General features: G+C 39.7%; 1 protein-coding gene across 2 annotated transcripts in view; it reads left to right on the top strand.

The window, feature by feature from the left end:
• Positions 1 to 16,708, top strand: part of Polr2B (RNA polymerase II subunit RpII140) — a 28,379-nt gene extending 11,671 nt beyond the window's left edge. Inside the window, exons 6-21 of one of the 2 annotated variants that reach the window (XM_080286198.1) lie at positions 1,019 to 1,183; positions 1,851 to 2,167; positions 3,399 to 3,585; positions 4,534 to 4,817; positions 5,976 to 6,087; positions 6,710 to 6,864; positions 7,068 to 7,290; positions 8,301 to 8,448; positions 9,116 to 9,273; positions 10,345 to 10,581; positions 11,493 to 11,630; positions 12,538 to 12,759; positions 14,329 to 14,489; positions 14,760 to 14,955; positions 15,596 to 15,695; positions 15,774 to 16,708. In XM_080286198.1, coding sequence (XP_080142324.1) covers positions 1,019 to 1,183; positions 1,851 to 2,167; positions 3,399 to 3,585; positions 4,534 to 4,817; positions 5,976 to 6,087; positions 6,710 to 6,864; positions 7,068 to 7,290; positions 8,301 to 8,448; positions 9,116 to 9,273; positions 10,345 to 10,581; positions 11,493 to 11,630; positions 12,538 to 12,759; positions 14,329 to 14,489; positions 14,760 to 14,955; positions 15,596 to 15,688 — 2,796 coding nt within the window. In that variant the 3' untranslated portion in view covers positions 15,689 to 15,695; positions 15,774 to 16,708. Of the gene's footprint in view, positions 1 to 1,018; positions 1,184 to 1,850; positions 2,168 to 3,398; positions 3,586 to 4,533; positions 4,818 to 5,975; positions 6,088 to 6,709; positions 6,865 to 7,067; positions 7,291 to 8,300; positions 8,449 to 9,115; positions 9,274 to 10,344; positions 10,582 to 11,492; positions 11,631 to 12,537; positions 12,760 to 14,328; positions 14,490 to 14,759; positions 14,956 to 15,595 lie in introns of both variants that reach the window. The other variant, XM_080286197.1, reaches the window with a different exon arrangement.
• Positions 16,709 to 18,888: the final 2,180 nt, after the last annotated feature.

Consider the following 18,888-nt stretch of genomic DNA (forward strand, 5'->3'; position numbering starts at 1 on the left):
AACATATCCATCTTGCACGCTATGTTTTAACGAGATTAATGCTGGAGTATGATGCTAATCATCTTGAAATGCTATGGAAAGAATGTAGAGCAGTATTTTTGTCTTATTTTGTCATCAGGCTACTGGAGATAAGCTACAGGATGAAAATTTTCAGCAGTTTAGAGTAAACAAAGGCTGTTTTTGGAGTACACAGTTAGGGACAAAAATTCACCCGTTATTTTATTGCATCCACCTCATAACTTAGAGCTTGAACATCACTTTCCTCTCTGATGGACCATAAATAAGAATCATCTTTGGACAGAGAACACAAAACACACTAAGCCTCTCATAGCTTTGGAATATTAGACTGCAGTGGCTCAGTGGGTTTGAGCGCTCCGCTCTGACCGACGGGTTGGAGGATCGAATCCACCCAAGGGTCATTGGTAGACATCAGGAAGGGCATCCGGTCATAAAATGCTACACGCTCCAGTCCAAAAGTCCTCTACCTAGAGGCAATGCCTTAGTCCTTCAGGGATACCTGGGGAAAAAAAAAAAAGAGGAGGGAAGTGAGAAGTAGGAGAGGTAAAGTACGAGACAAACTTTTTTCCCTGAGTATACATGGTCAGTGCAATAGTATTCTTTTATTGCATTTTTTTATTTTAATTGTGTGGGTGTGCTGCTATTAAAAAAATATGAATACTACAGCTTTTGTAAGATCAGTGTTATTTGCAGACCACAGACTGTTAATTTACCTTCAGCTTAGGATTCTTTATTTCTCCTAAGTATATTTAATTTCCAGTAGCTGACTTCTTAACCCAAAATAAGAATGTGGTTCTGGATGAGTTTATGATGAAATCATGATATGCCAGACTAGGTATTTCAAGACCAAAGTATGAAGTACTGGAGTACTGTATTTAGACTCGGAGCCAACTAACATAAGAAAATGTGTTTGCATTTTTGATGAAAGCTTGTACCAGTGGGCTTTTCCCTTTTCCATGAATGTTTGTTTTATATAACACTTAATATGTATTTTTGGCAGAGTGCGAAGAAGTCAGCCATTGGTCAGCGAATCATTGGAGTTCTGCCATATGTGAAGCAGGAGATCCCAGTGATGATTGTGTTTCGTGCACTGGGCTTTGTGGCTGACCGAGACATCCTCGAGCACATTATATATGACTTTGATGACCCAGAGATGATGGAAATGGTGAGGAAATGCATTGTGGTATTTTTAATGCACTGTGGTCAGGTACCTTTTTATTTATTTATTTATTTATTTACTTTTTAAGACAGTTCTCTTTCATTTTGGTTGGAGATGTCTCATGCTAGTGACAATATAGTAAACCCTTGTAATATGATCGCTTGGTACAAGTAAACGATCATTTGCATGTACGATCACTGTGAAGTAGGATGTTTCATTGTACTGGTGTGATTGTTTTTATGCTTGTGCAATCCCTGTGATGCCCAATCTCTCATACAATCTTCTCGCCCTTGTGATTGTTACAATGCAAAATTTGTTGTACAGTCAGTTTTCGAAAACACATCCCAATCCAAAAATGAGGACATGCTGAATTTTATTCATCTCATAAGTGATCCTTTGTATAATTAAACTATTGTTGGTGACCTCTTGTATACAGTATAAAGGATTATTTTGTGGTCTGAGAAAATAATTTGATGTGAGGAAGAATAAGCCAAAAAAGACTTCATTGTGTTGATGAGATTAAGAAGGCTTAGGGTGCCTCCACAGAAAATCTGTTTGTCTGTATAATATGGCTGTACAGTACTGTTTTAACCAGCCATTATGTAGTTTCTAATTTGAAACTGATCACAGATTTTGTGCACTTTCATATTATAATTTTCCTGACTCCTTGCAGGTCAAGCCCTCCCTGGATGAAGCTTTTGTCATCCAGGAACAGAATGTTGCTCTGAACTTCATTGGTAATCGTGGTGCTCGTCCAGGTGTTACAAAAGAGAAGCGTATCAAGTATGCCCGAGAAATCCTGCAAAAGGAAATGTTGCCCCACGTTGGTGTGTCGGACTTCTGTGAGACGAAGAAGGCCTACTTTTTGGGATACATGGTTCACAGACTTCTTTTGGCAGCTCTTGGTAGGAGAGAGTTGGATGACCGTGATCACTACGGTAATAAGCGCCTTGACTTGGCCGGACCTCTCATGGCACTTCTTTTCAGAGGGTGAGTTGATATGTTGTTGATTGTGGCATATCCTGCATTGTAGCACCATTTGTGATGAAAGTTTTTAAAGTTTGGATCCCCATCTTGTAATATTTAAATGTTTTGGTCATGATTCAGGTGTTTAGTACTAGATATACCGGTACTCTAAATAAGCTGTATATACTTTTTTTTCTTCTGTAAAGTAGCATTGAAGTTTGCTGATGAGAGTGAATCATCAGAAATCTATAATTTTCCAGTAGTTTAGGTGACAAAAATATATGTAATTATATCAAGTTATACTCTTAATGATGCGTCTGAAACAGACTAAGGAATCCCATGCGAGATGAATTTTTTTTCTGTCACTCCAAATTTATCCCCATTGAACCTATATATGTTAATATACTCAGTTTTATTTTCTTAAGATTATTTATTTTTTTATTTAGAACCTCTTTCTTCTGCCTATGGGTGACTGTACACTGTGTGACAAGCCAAATGGTTTCCTGTACACCAGGAAACTATGTACTATGCTGGGTGGTAACCATATAACCAAATTTTGGCGCCTGGTGGTTTAGTTGGTAATTATTGTGCTCCAGTCGGATTGAGCCGGTGAAGGTTTATATCCAAGGGGTGGTTGGGGTTTATTGCTCACATAATGCCACTCAGGGATGAGTGAGGTTGGTCACTGTCATCTTAAATGTCAGGACCAACTGCCTAGCCCCGGGCTCCTACGCTCCTCATGGGGCAACGTAGGATTGGATGATGGATGGATAGAACTGGATCCATGTTCTAAAGCAAGGGATGCTTTTTGTGGGGGGGGGGGTGGAAGAAATGTGAAAATCTAAACATTTATAGATTAACTATGTTAATGCAAAGGCTCCGTTATGGAAAAGATGTACTGTACTGTGAAACTTATTTTCTCTATAATTTGGGGATGTAGGCCAGCAGAGTAAAGTTATTACTGGTATCAAATTATTTGAATCATATTTATAAAATAATCATGTAGTGTTGACCAGAGGAGATTTGTGTTTGTCTTTGTAATTTACTGTTCTCTTGACTCTCAGTTGGTGCAATGGTCAGTTTATTATACATAAGCATATGTGCAGAGTAAGTGTTCGCTATATGAGTATACTGTACATAATACAGTACTTCAAACTGAGAAGATATGGCTTTGATTAACAGTGCTTGTTTTACCTTGGCCTTTTATTTATTTTTTATTTTTTATTATTTTTTTTTCCATATTATGTACCCTTAGATTATTCCGTAACCTGATGAAGGAAGTAAGAATGCACGCCCAGAAACTTCTTGACAAGGGCCAAGAATATGGGCTGGATGCTGCTGTGAAACCGAAGTTGATTACCGATGGTCTGCGCTACTCCTTGGCTACCGGCAATTGGGGTGACCAGAAGAAGGCTCATCAGGCCAGGGCAGGAGTGTCTCAGGTGAGCCGTGTCAGGTTTTCTTAGCATATTGTGAAGACATTTTTTATGTATCTGATATTGTTTCCAGCCTGTCTGCAACTTAGTCTCCTCCCTCTTACAATGTTTAACTAAGTCACAGATATGGCTTTGTTTTATTAACTCATTTAGTTTGTATGGTAATAAGTTTTCTGATGGACTGTATCACTTTTCTGAGTACAGTACCGTAATTGGGTGCCTGTATCTCCATTCTCTTCTTAAACTTTAACCTGGCCTTGGTCCTTCCCCTTGAGTCACACTCAGTTTCATTAATACTGCAGTACAGTACCATACAGTACCATACAGTACCATATATGGTCTGCCTCTGCAGTTTAATTTCAGTCTCTCCATACTGCTGCAAATGCACATGTAACCTGGTTGAATCATCCTGCCAATTTGGGACTCGCAGAAACCATGCAGTATGCAGTCTTCTCCAACCCAGAAAAATCTGCATGATAGTTTGAAATACTTTGATTTATTTTGATATTTAAGCATTATGGGTAATTAAGGTGCTCCAGTTGGATTGAGCCTGTGTAGGTTTATATCCAAGGGGTGGCTGGGGTTTATTGCTCATGTAATGCCACTCACCGGTGAATGAGGCTGGTCACTCTCATCTTAAATATCAGGACCAACTAGCCTAGCCCCAGGTTCCTGTGCTCCTTATGAGGCGACATAGGATTGGATGATGGATGGATGGATGTATTGTATAGCTACTCTTTCCAGTTATTTAAGCTGGAGTTAACTTTGTCTTTTCAAAACATACTTTAATGTGCATATTGTGGTACTGGTAGAGACCTGGCCTGAATCATACAGTGCTCAGATACATAGTTATTGGAGTGATGCATTCCGAGTACAGTATTTGGTCTGTAATTGTTTTATATTTACAGACAGTTCCTCTATTCTTTCTTCATTTGGATTTTATTTTCTTTACAGGTGTTGAACCGGCTGACATTTGCCTCAACACTCTCCCATCTACGGCGTGTCAACTCCCCCATTGGACGTGACGGTAAGCTGGCCAAGCCTCGACAGCTGCACAACTCACTGTGGGGTATGATTTGCCCTGCTGAGACACCTGAGGGGGCTGCTGTCGGCCTTGTCAAGAATCTGGCATTGATGTCATATATTTCTGTTGGGTCGCAGCCAGCTCCCATCCTCGAGTTCTTGGAGGAGTGGTCTATGGAGAATCTGGAGGAGATCGCACCATCTTCCATTGATGAGTTAGTATAATACTCTCATTATACAGGCTGTTCCAGGAAGAAAGGGCATAACTTGGGAAAATGATTGATGAGGTAATTCTGAGCAAAAAATGCAGTATAACATGCATTCAGGTCTCAGCTGTTATTGTGCTATAGTTACTGATGACCTGAAGGGCAGAAATCTATCTGTCTACCTGTTGCTGGACGCCATAATCCCGTAAGGGGTGGCCATTTGACTCGTGAGTTATTTGTTTTACCAGCAGGGGCACTAACCCTCCACCAAACCACTTGTTGGCACGTAGGGAGCGTATGGTTTAGTTATATGGTTACCACCCAGCATTGTAAATGGTTTCTTGGCTTACAGGAAACCATTTGGCTTGTCACTCAGTGTAAAGCCACCTTTAAAGGAGAGAAAAGCAACAAGAAGTGACAAGAAAGATGGGAGAAATAGGAAGAGAGGAGGGCAGGCACAGAAAAAGGAAGATGAAGGCTAAGGAAGAAGTAGGCAGCACTACTAGTGAGTGGATGATGGTCGCGACCACCTGCCACGCATGGTCTTGTATATTCTTCTGTGAGATCCCAGAACAGTAGCTCCACATTGGTTGAAGCTTGTACCCATGTTAATATACCGGTAGCTTTCCCCCCCCCCCCATAGAATTACCTTATCTATAATTTCCAGAAGTAATGCCGTTTTGGGATACTGTGCATATTTTTTCCATCCCTGCCCCATTGTAATTCAGCTTTTGAAAATTATTTGTGCAAAGGGGATTAGCAGATAGAGATCCACTTCTGTATTACAGTATATTCAGGCTTCTGGTAGAGAGCTATATTGTTAGGAAAAGCCCTCCCCTTTATTTGGATTATAATAATTGACTACTTATGACTATCGGCTTACCATATATCTAAAGAATTTCTTAATCTTCATAGAAACCATACTGTTATGAATATAAAACTAACATTGGCACATACTACACAGGACTGTCATCTTCTTGATGTTGAGTTTGTATGGATCCTGGCAATTCGCTTATAATCCCCTCCCCATTGAATTGCTCAAGCTCTTTTTGTTTGAGGAAAGATTGTATTTTTTTTAATTGCCTGGATATATTGTGCTGTTACCTTTATCTGATAGAATTTTATATTTAATTGCCATCTAAAGTTACTCTTACATGCTTTTAACAGTGCAACCAAGATCTTTGTCAATGGGTGTTGGGTAGGGATCCATCGTGACCCTGAGCAGCTGATGATGACCTTGAGGAAGTTGAGACGTCAGATGGATATCATTGTGTCTGAGGTGAGCCTAACTTAGGGAGCTCAAGTCAAGTTCAGTTAGATTTGGACAGACTGAGTTGCCTGTCATTTGTGTCAGGGTGTATAATGATTGTTTTATCAGATCTTGCCAGTATGATCTACATCAGGTTATTAGGCAATATTGAGTCAAAGTAGGTTATAGTAGTGTATATCTTAAATTTAGTTCAGTTTTGATGCAGGTAACATAAGCATTGATGGTTAGAGTACCTATCGGTAATAAGCTGGCACGGCAAGTTTTCACAGATGAAATCCAAAGGTTAATCATATTATTTGAATGTAAATATTTATATTCAGTGAATTACAGTGTTATGGTATGGTATGTTTGAGACAGGTAGCTGTAAGCAGTGTCAAAATTCAAATAGTTTGTAGTCTGCCATGTTCTCAAAGCATTTGTAAGTATTTCAGATCAGCAGCCATTTTTCATTATGTTCTGTTGGTTTATCGTTCTGCCATTTTTGAAATTCATTTCATAGCTGATCATAATTATTATCATAAGTATTTAATGACATAACTTGTAATGCTTTATGTCTCAACATATACGGTAATCGTATACCATAACTCACAATATTATCCTCTTATTGAACCTCAAACTCTTCTTGGCACAGGTGTGCATGGTACGAGACATTCGTGACAGAGAGATCCGAATTTACACTGATGCAGGTCGTATCTGTCGACCACTCCTGGTTGTGGAGAATGGTAAACTGCTGCTGAAGAAACGACACATTGACCTGCTCAAGGAAAGGGAGTACAACAACTTCAGGTCAGTTAAAGTAAAATTGTTTGAAAGTAACATAAATAAACTAATGATAAACTTAATCTGATTGAAGAGATATAATACAACAGAACCCCTCTAGCTCGGACCCCATATTATAAACGAAGCAAAACACAAAGTGGATATCTGATATGCTATAAAGATCAATACTTTTACATTTACTGACATCTTTTTGTGTGTGTTTTCCACAGTTGGCAGGATCTTGTAGCGTCAGGTGTGGTGGAATACATTGACTGCTCTGAGGAGGAGACCATCATGATTGCCATGTCTCTCGAGGACCTGGGTATGGAGGAGGAGAAGACATACTGTAACACATACACCCATTGTGAGATCCACCCAGCCATGGTGCTGGGGGTGTGTGCTTCAATCATCCCCTTCCCTGATCACAACCAGAGCCCCAGGAACACTTACCAGGTGTGCAGAACTGTACAGTAGCGTACATGTTTTACTCTGACTTGCCCTGAATGTTCATTTGTAATAGCAGATAAACACTAGAATAGGATGCTCAGTGTCAGGTTTTATGGCAAGAATGTAGAGCTGAAACATATTTTTTCTTGCCACTAAGCTACATGAAATAAGCTGCAGAGGGACAAAAATGTAGGCTTAGTGAGAGGGAACTATAGTTTATCTTTGCAGTCTGACTTTCAGATGTGAGCTCTGTAATGTTAAAAGAAGAGCAGGGAAGGTGTGATACTTACATTATTTCCAACCCAAAGTCCATGTGGTCCTGATAGAATAATGCAGGATTTGGTGATAGATGGAAAAAAGTAAAAAGGGTTTAAGAAAATGTGTTCACAAAGGGGGGACTGACAAGAGATCGAGCTGGTTGGATGAATATTGTGAGGAGAAGCACATGATCAGGGATTTGGCACCCTTTTTTAACGTGACAGCGTCCGGATTGACTCCATCGGATACGTTTGTGTGAAGCTACAGAACATGGTGAATGTTTTTGGCCTATCAGATAGAGCCAGGATTCCGGGAACTTGAATGGTGAGTGAATGGAAGCGTGGCCCATTGGATTGAGCAAATTTGGGCTGTCAGGACATTGCTACCTCTCACCCAGCCCTAGGGTGGGAAATGAGGTCTGGATGATGATGATCACAAAGAGAGGAATGACAATAATTTATGTTTTGTGCATTGCTTGGGGACAAAAGTGGGATAATGATGAAGGTAATAGTAATCATCATCATCATCATCAAATCCTGTGTTGCCCCATGAGGAGCGTAGGAGCTCGGGGCTAGCCAAGTTGGTCCTGACATGCAAGATGAGAGTGACCAGCCTCACTCATCCCTAAGTGGCATTACTTGGGCAGTAAACCCCAAGCACCACTTGGATATAAACCTGCACAGGCTCAATCTGATTGGAGAGCCTTAATTAAGTAATGGTAATGATTAATGCTTAGTATTCTATCCTTCCTCCTGCAGAGTGCTATGGGTAAGCAAGCTATGGGTGTGTACATCACTAACTTCCATGTGCGTATGGACACCCTGGCACATGTATTGTTCTACCCACAAAAACCTCTCGTCACCACACGGTCCATGGAATACCTTCGCTTCAGAGAACTTCCTGCAGGTATTTTATAGCTTGTCAGATGTAGCTGAGGGATCCATAACATATGTGAAATAATTGTTAATAAACTGGTGTAAGTACTGAAACCAGCATAGTTTGGAGTGTTGTATAAATCAAGCTGTTGATAATTTATGCAGCTTTTTCATTTATTTATTCATCATTCTTCATCCAATCCTATGTTGTCCCATGAGAAGTGTAGAAACCCAGGGCTAGGGAATTTGGTCCTGACATTTAAAACGAGAGTTACCAGCCTTACTCATCCCTGAGTGGCATTATGTGAGCAATTATTTAACTTTTTAAAATACTGGGTTAATTATTCATAATTTATTAAACACCTTTTTTATTGATTGATTTTCTTATTACCATCTGTTTGTTTTAGGATGATGCTAAGGTTCATTATGCTGTAATTTTTTTGTGAAATGACTATAGCTTAATCTTTACTTTGGAAATAGTTTATATTAATTAAGATTTCAGGCTACACTAATTACTCCCGAGTTGCTTTACATGGCATAGGAGGGCAAGGGGAAGATATTGCACCTAGTGTTTCCATTTTTCTGATTTGTGTTTCCCGTGCGATTGAGGAACTTTTGGCTCCCCACCACAAAGTAAGGTGGGAATTTCATTTTAGTGTTGGTGATGAAATCCTAATGAATTATCCTCCACTACACAGGCATCAACTCCATTGTAGGCATTGCTTGCTACACTGGATACAACCAAGAGGACTCTGTGATTATGAACTTATCAGCAGTAGAACGAGGATTCTTTCGCTCTTGTTTCTACCGTTCCTATAAGGATGCTGAAACCAAGCGACCTGGCATGCAAGAGGAGGTGAGACTAATCAAAGTGTTTTTATAATCAAAGCCACAGGTGTTACTTGTCTGATGAATTTTTTGACTGTGAACTTTACTTGATCCTCAGCAACTTTTTGTATTTTACTTGTTATTTGTTTACTTGGAGTTTTCCATCAGTCTTGGGCATTGGTAGCTACTGTTTTACATTGTGATTTTTTTTTTTTTTTCCCTATGGGTGACTTTACATTCCCTCTTCTGTCTTTCTTTCCTTCATTCTTTCTCTTCCTTCAGCCTGTGGGTGACTCGACACTGAGTGACAAGCCAAATGGTTTCCTGTGCACCAGGAAACCATTTACTAAGCTGGGTGGTAACCATATAACCAAAGTTTGGCGCCTGGTGGTTTAGTGGGTAATTATTGCGCTCCAGTCGGATTGAGCCGGTGAAGGTTTATATCCAAGGGGTGGTTGGGGTTGATTGCTCATGAAATGCCACTCAGGGATGAGTGAGGCTGGTCACTCTCATCTTAAATGTCGGGACCAACTGCCTAGCCCTGGGCTCCTATGCTCCTCTTGGGGCAATGTAGGATTGGATGATGGATGGATGGATTTTTTTTTTTTTTCCCAAGTTCATAATGGACTAAACAGGAGCTGTGTTTTGAAATGAACATTCCATACCCTAACCTTGGGTGAAAACATCATGATATCCTTTTGTAAGTGTTGCATAGAGGAATTTATTTAGTCATCTGTTTTTTGTTGGTGATGTTTGCATCAGTATTGTGTGTGGAAATGAGAAGTGTGTGGTGAATTAAAGGTTGACAGAGAGTGCATAAAAATGGTTCTAATAAGAGAATTAAGAGAGGAAGGTAGAGGCAAGATGGAGGAATAGAATGAAGTATTGCACACATGTGAAGGTGATCTGGAGTGGGTGAGGGGGTAGTGATGGAAGCATTGGAGGAATTTTTGTTACTACAGCCCTGGATTATCTCAAGCACTGTACATCTAGCAGTGCATGAATAGACAGATATTTTGTATTAAACTTGGTATCCTTTCTTATGCCCTACCCAAATAGATTTTCTGTACTAAACGTAACTATTTTCCTGTCCCTCTAGCTATTTGAAAAACCAACACGTGACACATGCCAAGGTATGCGCCATGCCATTTACGACAAGCTGGATGAGGACGGCATTATATCACCTGGTATGAGAGTGTCGGGTGACGACGTAATTATTGGCAAGACCATTACACTGCCGGAAAATGAAGACGAACTAGAGGGTCAGACACGCCGATTTAGCAAGAGAGATGCCAGTGTCTTCCTCAGAGGCTCAGAAACGGGAATCGTTGATCAGGTATGATTGACAGTTTAGTGATATCTTGTCCAGTAAATCAATTTAGTGTAGTTTTTTTTCTTTTTTTTTTTTTTTTTTTTTTTTACAATGATTTATAGTGTTTAAAATTAAAATGTTGATTAAGTCTATTCATAATTCTGCTTTGAAAGGTCTATCTTAAGCTAAATAAAATTGTTTGAGCATAATGAGAATAAACTAAAAAAAAAAAAAAAAGAAAAAAAGAACAAGATGCATGATTCATGAGATTAATATTTGCTTTTCTACTTTCTCATTGATTGATGTAGGATAGGCTATAATATAAAATGACCCTCTTTATTAGCCTTACCTCTAAACCACATCATATTGAAATGATTGGTAAATGGTTTGGTTTGTTATGGTTGATATGGGGCTGATGGGCATTTGGAAAGACAGATACCACTTAATCCTCTCTGGTGCAGGTGGTTTGAGTCGTTAGATTGTTTGACAACCTGTAAAGCACACCATGACATGAATCGGGTAAAAAAACATTCCAAAATATGACGCACATCGGCTGGAAACTTGTGTCCTCCTCTGTTTGACACAATATGCATCATGGTGCGTTGTACAGGATGGTATTTAATGACTCAATTGGAGTCCGTGCATCTATCTGTTTATCTATCTATCTATCTATTGCCAGACGCCTCAATTCCGTTCGGAGTGGCCACAAACAAATCGCCTCCACGTCTCCCTGTCCCCCGCCATTTCACTGCCCTGCTCCCAACTCACACACCCCTCTCTCATATACCTCTCCACCCCATCCCTCCATCTCATCCTTGACCTCCCCCTCCCTCTCCCCCCCTCCACCTCACTCACATACACTCTCTTCATCAGTCCATGCATGAAAGGGTTAATTACTCCCTGAGAATATTTCTCTTATCTGCCTTTCCATGCAGGTGATGTTGACAGTAAATGTGGATGGCGACCGCTTCACAAAGATCCGAGTACGATCAGTGCGTATCCCTCAGATTGGGGACAAGTTTGCCTCTCGGCATGGACAAAAGGGAACGTGTGGTATCCAGTACAGAGTTGAGGTGAGTGATATCTAGACATTGACTTTACTTTAAGTACATTTTGTTCAGAAACATTTCTCTAAAACTGTCTAGGCTACTACTTATTTCGGTAACCATATGCAGGTATAACTTCTTATCACCTCTGAGCACATACATGCAGCTGTTAGTATTTTCCAGTAATAGGTTCAAAACTGTGGTAAACACACAATTATGCAGCATAATTCAGCTAAACCCTATGCCAGTTAAGGCAAATGCTGGATATTACATAGTACGCCCCCATTGGCTCAAAATTCAGTGTCAAGCCAGATGTTGCGTTACTGCTGTATTTGTCTTGAACCTCTGCCCTAAAAATTTTTCATCCATCAATCCATTATCCAATCCTATGTTGCCCCATGAGTAAAAGATGAAAATTAAGCATAAAATGCAATAAAATAATGATCCATCCATCATCCAATCCTACATTGCCCCATGAGGAGCGTAAGAGCCTGTGGCTAGGCAGTTGGTCCTGACATTTAAGATGAGAGTGAACAGTACAGTACTGTAATACAGCACCGGTTGGCTGCCATTTACAGGCTGATTGATAAACCTCAACACTGGATATTGCATAGAATTGCCGGTTACATCCCGTTTTGGTGCCGAATATTGCATAATTTTGTCATATTGCTTTAATAGAGCTGAGCCAGCACTGCCAGATACTGTATTGTGGTGGCAGATAATTGAGAGTTTACTGTATCACTTTTTCCTTACATTTGACTGTAAACTGGGAGAAATAGACATGGCTCCTTTGTAGGTAGCAATAGAATTTTATGAAAAGCATTTGTGTGTGTGTGTGTGTCAGAGAGGGTGGGGGGGAGAAAAAATATTTTAAAATGTCATAAGAAAGGGCAGCATATAACAGGGACTTAATTTATTCCCATCTTTCCTTTAGGACATGCCATTCACAGTGGAGGGGATCACACCAGACATCATCATTAACCCCCACGCCATTCCCTCTCGTATGACAATTGGCCATTTAATTGAAGCTTTGCAAGGGAAGCTTGGGGCCAACAAAGGTGAAATTGGAGATGCTACACCCTTCAACGATGCTGTCAATGTGCAGAAGATCTCAAACCTGCTGCAGGAGTATGGGTACCACCTGAGAGGCAATGAGGTTGGTTGAAGTAAAGTTAGGAACCTTTGCATATGTTAACTTTGTTCTGCAGAGTGTGTGTGTGTGTGGAAATGAGTTTTTCAATGCATGCTCTGTGTGTATGTAGTTACCATGATGTCTACTTTAACTTGGCCTGCTATCTCACCATATTAAATACTTAATTGTACCAAGAGGTGAACTCTTGGATATGATCCTAGTCACAAAGAAATGGAAATTATGTAAAACCTTTGGATTGTTTTGCCATTGAATCAGTAGGCAGCAAAGGACAGAAATATTTATTAGCATGTTTAATTGGATGATCTGGCTCAGTGGGTTAGAGCGCTCCGCTCTGACCGAAGGGTCGGAGGATCGAATCCACCCAAGGGTCATTGGTAGACATCAGGAAGGGCATCCGGTCATAAATTGTTACACGCTCCAAACCAAAGTCCTCTACCCAGGGGCAATGCCTTAGCCCTTATCCAAAAAGGGGTACCTGGCGTAAAACTCACTTTTTAATTGGATGATCTGTCATAAGTTAGAGCATGTGCTCTTGACCAAAGGATCAAGCATTCAAGGCCACTGAAAGACCATTGTTTGACATCCAGGTCTATCCATCTTGTCTATTGCCAGACGCCATAATCCCGTAAGGGGTGGCCGTTTGACTTTGAGTTATTTGTTTTACGGGGAGGGACACTAACCCTCCACCAACCCACTTGTTGGCACATAGGGAGCACATATGGTTTGGTTATATGGTTACCACCCAGCGTTGTAAATGGTTTCTTGGCCTACAGGAAACCATTTGGCTTGTCACTCAATATAAAGCCACCTGTAAAGAAGAGAAAAGCAATAAGAAGTGACAGGAAAGATGGGAGAAATAGGAAGAGAGGAGGGCAGGCACAGAAAAAGAATGATAAAGGGTAAGGAAGAAATAGGCAGCACTACATCAAGTGAGTGGATGTCGGTCGCCACTACCTACCCAGGTACAAAAATTAAAATCACGCCTGATCCAAAATTCTCTTCATAGGAACAGCATCTTAGCTCTTCCAGGCGGGGAGTGCATTTCATGCCCTGGTATGAAAATAGCTTACAGAAGTGAAGTGATTAACTTACAGTATGAATTGAAGAATTTTTTAATGTCCGGGATATTTCAATGGAATGGGCATGTGAGGAAGCAAACTCTGGAAATGGAGGGAGCTAAGGCATTGACGGGATCAGAATGGATGACATATATACTGAAGGGAGATGCACGTGGCAAGGTAAGCATGGTAATCAGTGGAATGAATATCCCACAGGTGCACATAAAATGAAGTGCATTGAAAAAGAAAATAATAAAAAATGTGCACTTGATTTTAATTATTAACTGGAGCTAGGAATTTGAAGGCCTGGATGATGTGTGAGCAGTTGTGTTTCTTTTCACTAGGCATACAGTCTGTTGTTCTGATTTTGTACTTTCTCCGTTTGTGGATGATGTCCCACTTTATCTTTGGGTCCTGTAGGAGTTTTGGATGGTGGTGATGATGATTGAAGGTTCATATTATTCCCCGTAAACTTTAATATAGATGTTGTACTGATATATCCCACATCTTACAGATAATGTATTGTGGTCACACTGGTCGCAAGATGAATGCCCAAATCTTCTTGACCCCCACATATTATCAGCGTCTAAAACATATGGTGGATGACAAAATTCACTCCCGTGCTCGAGGACCTGTACAGATCCTGGTTAGACAACCTATGGAAGGTAGGGCAAGGTATGTATGATATGTAGTTGGCTTACTATCAGTGACCTGGATGACATTACCATGGGAGTACCTAGTCTCATAATTATTCACTCTTAGACAGGGTACTTGACCACATTCACAAACAGCTTAAAATATAAAATATGCATGTTATCCCTTGACTCCAATTATTTATTTCTGTACTGAAATGAATATATTCATTTGACAGTACCTTGAATTAAAGAAAATATAATTGTTGAAGGTATTAAAAATCAATCATTGACCAATTACCTCATATCTCAGAGAGGGTGGATTACGATTTGGTGAGATGGAGCGTGACTGTCAGATTGCCCATGGAGCAGCCCAGTTTCTGCGTGAGCGTCTGTTTGAAGTGAGCGACCCCTACGCTGTCCATGTCTGCAACCTCTGTGGTCTGATGTGCATCGCCAATCTCCGTAACAATTCATTTGAGTGCAAGGGGTGCCGTAACAAAACACAGGTGAGGATGCAGTGTACGATATGTTTGTATATGTATTTGAGCCTGCTCTTACATCATTGGTCTTCATTTAAATTCATTTCACATGTTGTTTTATCATTTCATTCCAGATGAATTAACACTTTTTGTCCCAAGTTCTCATGGTTCCCTGTTGAGTTGTTTTGAAGCCAGAGTCTTTTTGTTCATGTATCCCCCCAGTCATGATCCAGTAGCATGTTTCACTTAGTTGTTTCAGTTAAAGCACCAGTTCTCCTGAACTCATCCCAGACTTTAAGTGGGAAGCTTTTGTAAATGCTGGAGGGAGGGGAGGATGAGTAGACCAAAAATGGCGCTGTAAGATCAGGCACTAATTGATAGAGCAAGATAGCCACCCCAGAACTCATAATTATGGTTTGAGGTCACCCTTGCTTTAAATATAAGAACTGAGTAGCTAACATTGGGTGCCTGTACTCCTGATGGGGCAAAAAAGGATTGGATGATAGACAAATAGATAGATTAGGCACCATAAGTATTATTGAGAACAAAACTAAGTGTCCTGAACTCTTTATGTATTCATGCTTGTTTATCACTTGTATAGTGTACTTGGATTTCCCAAATATCTTATTGGGATTAAAGCATCATTTCACTTTTTGCCACTTCTCAGATCTCCCAGGTGCGACTGCCGTATGCGTGCAAGCTGCTGTTCCAAGAGTTGATGGCCATGAACATAGCCCCCAGGATGATGGTCATAAAGTAGTGAGCAGGTCAGGTTAGGTTACATATTTTTCATTTCCTTCATAGCCACACTAAGCTGAGTGTAGCCCACATAAAGTAGTGAGCAGGTCAGGTTAGGTTACATATTCTTCATTTCCTTCATAGCCACACTAAGCTGAGTGTAGCCCACAAAGTTCATTATTACCTGTCAGACTTTTCTGTGTTGTGTTAGCAGTTGCCGAAGGGGAGTAATATGTACTTAACCCTTGACAACAGGATGTCTCTCCTTAGTTGAATAAAATCACTGGGTACTAGGCAGAATACAGTAAAAGTCCTTTAATCCAGAATGCAGTAGCCCACGGACCTTCTGGATTATCAGATTTTCCAGACTATCAGACAGGTACCTGAAAATGTTCAAAACACACCTCAAAAAATAAAGTACAGTACACTGTGGATAACCGGCTGGGTGAACATCCGGGACCTCCTGAATGTTGGCATGGGTGCAGAATTGGATAGTTCGGCGCACTGCTTTCAGTTGTTTTTCAATATTTTTTTATTTTTTCCTGATTTTTCTCAATTTTTTACCCGAAAAAGCTAAAAATGACCCTGGGCTGAATATTCCAAACCATCGAGTTTTCCGAACCATCGGATGCTGGATTATCGGAAGTTCACTGTAAATTGTCTACCGTTTTTACCAGTGCCACTGTAATAACAAGGTTAATGGGGAAAGATTTTAGTGAGAGGTACCCTTGGCAGTTGTGGCATACCTTTCATGCAGCCTTTCCAGTAGCTTGTGACATGCCTTTTGGAAGCTTGTCAAGTTTTTTCACTTTTCCTCATATACCTGTGGTGTGAAGCACATGTATTTGCGGTAAGAGTGGCTGGACACAGAATAACATATTCCTTGTCTCGCGTGGTTGTCAGTGGTTGTCGTTTCTTTCTTGTCTGGGTACTAGTTTGCCAAAATATGCTTTAACAACCAAAATCAAGGTGTCTTGAAATCACTACACACAAATGGAGGTACTTGGAGTATTTTAGTTTATTTTACATGCAAGTAAAAAGATTGATTTAATTATGTATCGACTTTTATTAATGTATAATAAGTATTTCAGTGAAATTTTTGAGTGAAGATTTGTTAAAGTTTCTCAGCACTCAGGCCATGCATGTCCTGTTTGGCAGGTTTGCTACAGGCTAGGGGTAAACCAAGTCAGATTGTGGCAGTAGCAAGAAGAAATAAATATAATCGTCATGGTACAAAGGGGGTTAATATTATATCTTTGAAAATATAATGTATTGTGGTATAGTAAGTCCTCACTGTAGCTGAGTCACTTTAAAAAATAGTTTTCATTAAATTCAAAATAAATTACAGAAAATTGCTGTAGTGTACATTGCTCCATATAAAACTGAATACTGGTACTACAACTGTATATCAGTGTCCCCTGATTTTCAGCACGAAGTATATAGAAATAATTGTAATATTTTTTAACAACTCCTTAATTTATAATGAGGATTACTTGTACTATAATAGGTTTTGCCACAGACCATCCTGCTGGTCAGAATGTATGGTAGGATGTTCATGTCTTTGCATTTCACCTGTAATATTTGGATTTGGTATGGTCCTGTGTAAGGAAAATGGAGTGCTGGTGTGTAGTTTTATGTTGATTTCATTTGTGTCTGCATTGGCTGGAAAATTTAGGAGAGAGTTTGGCATATACGTACAAGTATACCTAGTACTCATACTTTTTTCTATGGCGTACAATATTTCTTTTATATGTGACACAGTTTGTCCTTGAAACTTGATATTTTTTATTTAGTTACATTTCTCTGTTCTCATGTATTTTAATACAAGAACAGTAGTGTTATATACTAAAGCAAACTGTTTGAACTTCACTTCATTGTGGCTCTTGTATGTTGGAGACGATATGGTACTGTATACCATTAAGTTGAAAGCTGCTTCAGACTTCTTGTTTTGCTCATGTTAGTGTGGTTCCATTGTCCATCACCTTATGTTACTCAATCATTTGCACATTAATTATCATCATTCATGATAATTGATCATCTTAAATAAACATACTTTAAGGGTTATATATTAAGGAAGCTGTGAAGATCTTTAGTTTCAGAGGTGCTCAGTAAAAGCTGATGTTTTGTGAGTGAGTTTAGAAAAGGGTATTATTCCTGCTCGTAATGTTTCTCTGGAACTACAGTACGTGGTGAATTTTGAGATAGAGTTTATCATAAATCTCACCTGTATTTATATTTTGAAATATACAGTATATAAAAATTGCATAATGGAGAATATTTATCCTGCTTGTATCCATATTACTAGCAGCTGGATGAAAAGAAACACAGAAAACCTTTATGAGATTATTGAAGAGTATGAAGAATCCCTAGACTGGATCTTCTTTAACACTGGCACCTTTGATTCATTAAGCTGAATAAAGCTAAGCTGAAATTGAAACCTAGTTATTCTAACCAAGAGAGCTTTAATAGTTCTGCTAGTAGCTCGCAAGCTTTCATGACACCCTCAGCTGAAGAAAATCATCTCACTTTGATTGGAAAAAAATAACCAGTTTTCCTAACCATGAGAGTTAACCAACAGACTAAAACATTGGGTGGTGTTATACAAGTTGGCCTCCAGTGTTGATGTATGCTGCATAGTACTTGGTGACCATGAAGATACTGTATTTTGTCGAGTATATATTTAATGTTACTGGTACTGTCCTCACAGTAAATTCTGTTTATAAGAACACTTTTGAAAGTCTAGCATGAACCTTACCAAATATGCTCTTCACTTTCTGTGCCCTTACATGTGATATGATAGGTTTTCCAGTCCTTTCCTTGATGAATGACATTCCACTAACATCACCCACTTGTCTGGCAGTAGCCACGATAAAACAGTAAAGTTGGATGGAGATCTCAGAGCATTTACTTGAGAAAGGGTTAGATTAGAAAACTGCATATGCAAAGAGATCAAGGATGAATAGATTCAAACTGTAGAGGCCAGCATTGACCAAGTTGAAAGCAGGCCTGTATAGTCTTCAAGCTGAACTGTTGACAGGTATATGGACCTACCAAGAACATGATAAGTGTGTTATAATCATGCCAACCCAGACTTTCTAGAGTGCCATATAAGCTGAAATTTTAACTGATACTGATAGTTAACAGAAGCACCATGCAACTGAGAAATGAATTATAGCGATAAGTAACGTAACATACCATGTAACAGAGAAAATGTGTATGTAA

This window comes from Coenobita brevimanus, chromosome 110 (genome assembly GCF_032717465.1).
Source record: "Coenobita brevimanus isolate Jiangsu-jjx chromosome 110, ASM3271746v2, whole genome shotgun sequence".
In the NCBI taxonomy this organism is placed as follows: domain Eukaryota; kingdom Metazoa; phylum Arthropoda; class Malacostraca; order Decapoda; family Coenobitidae; genus Coenobita; species Coenobita brevimanus.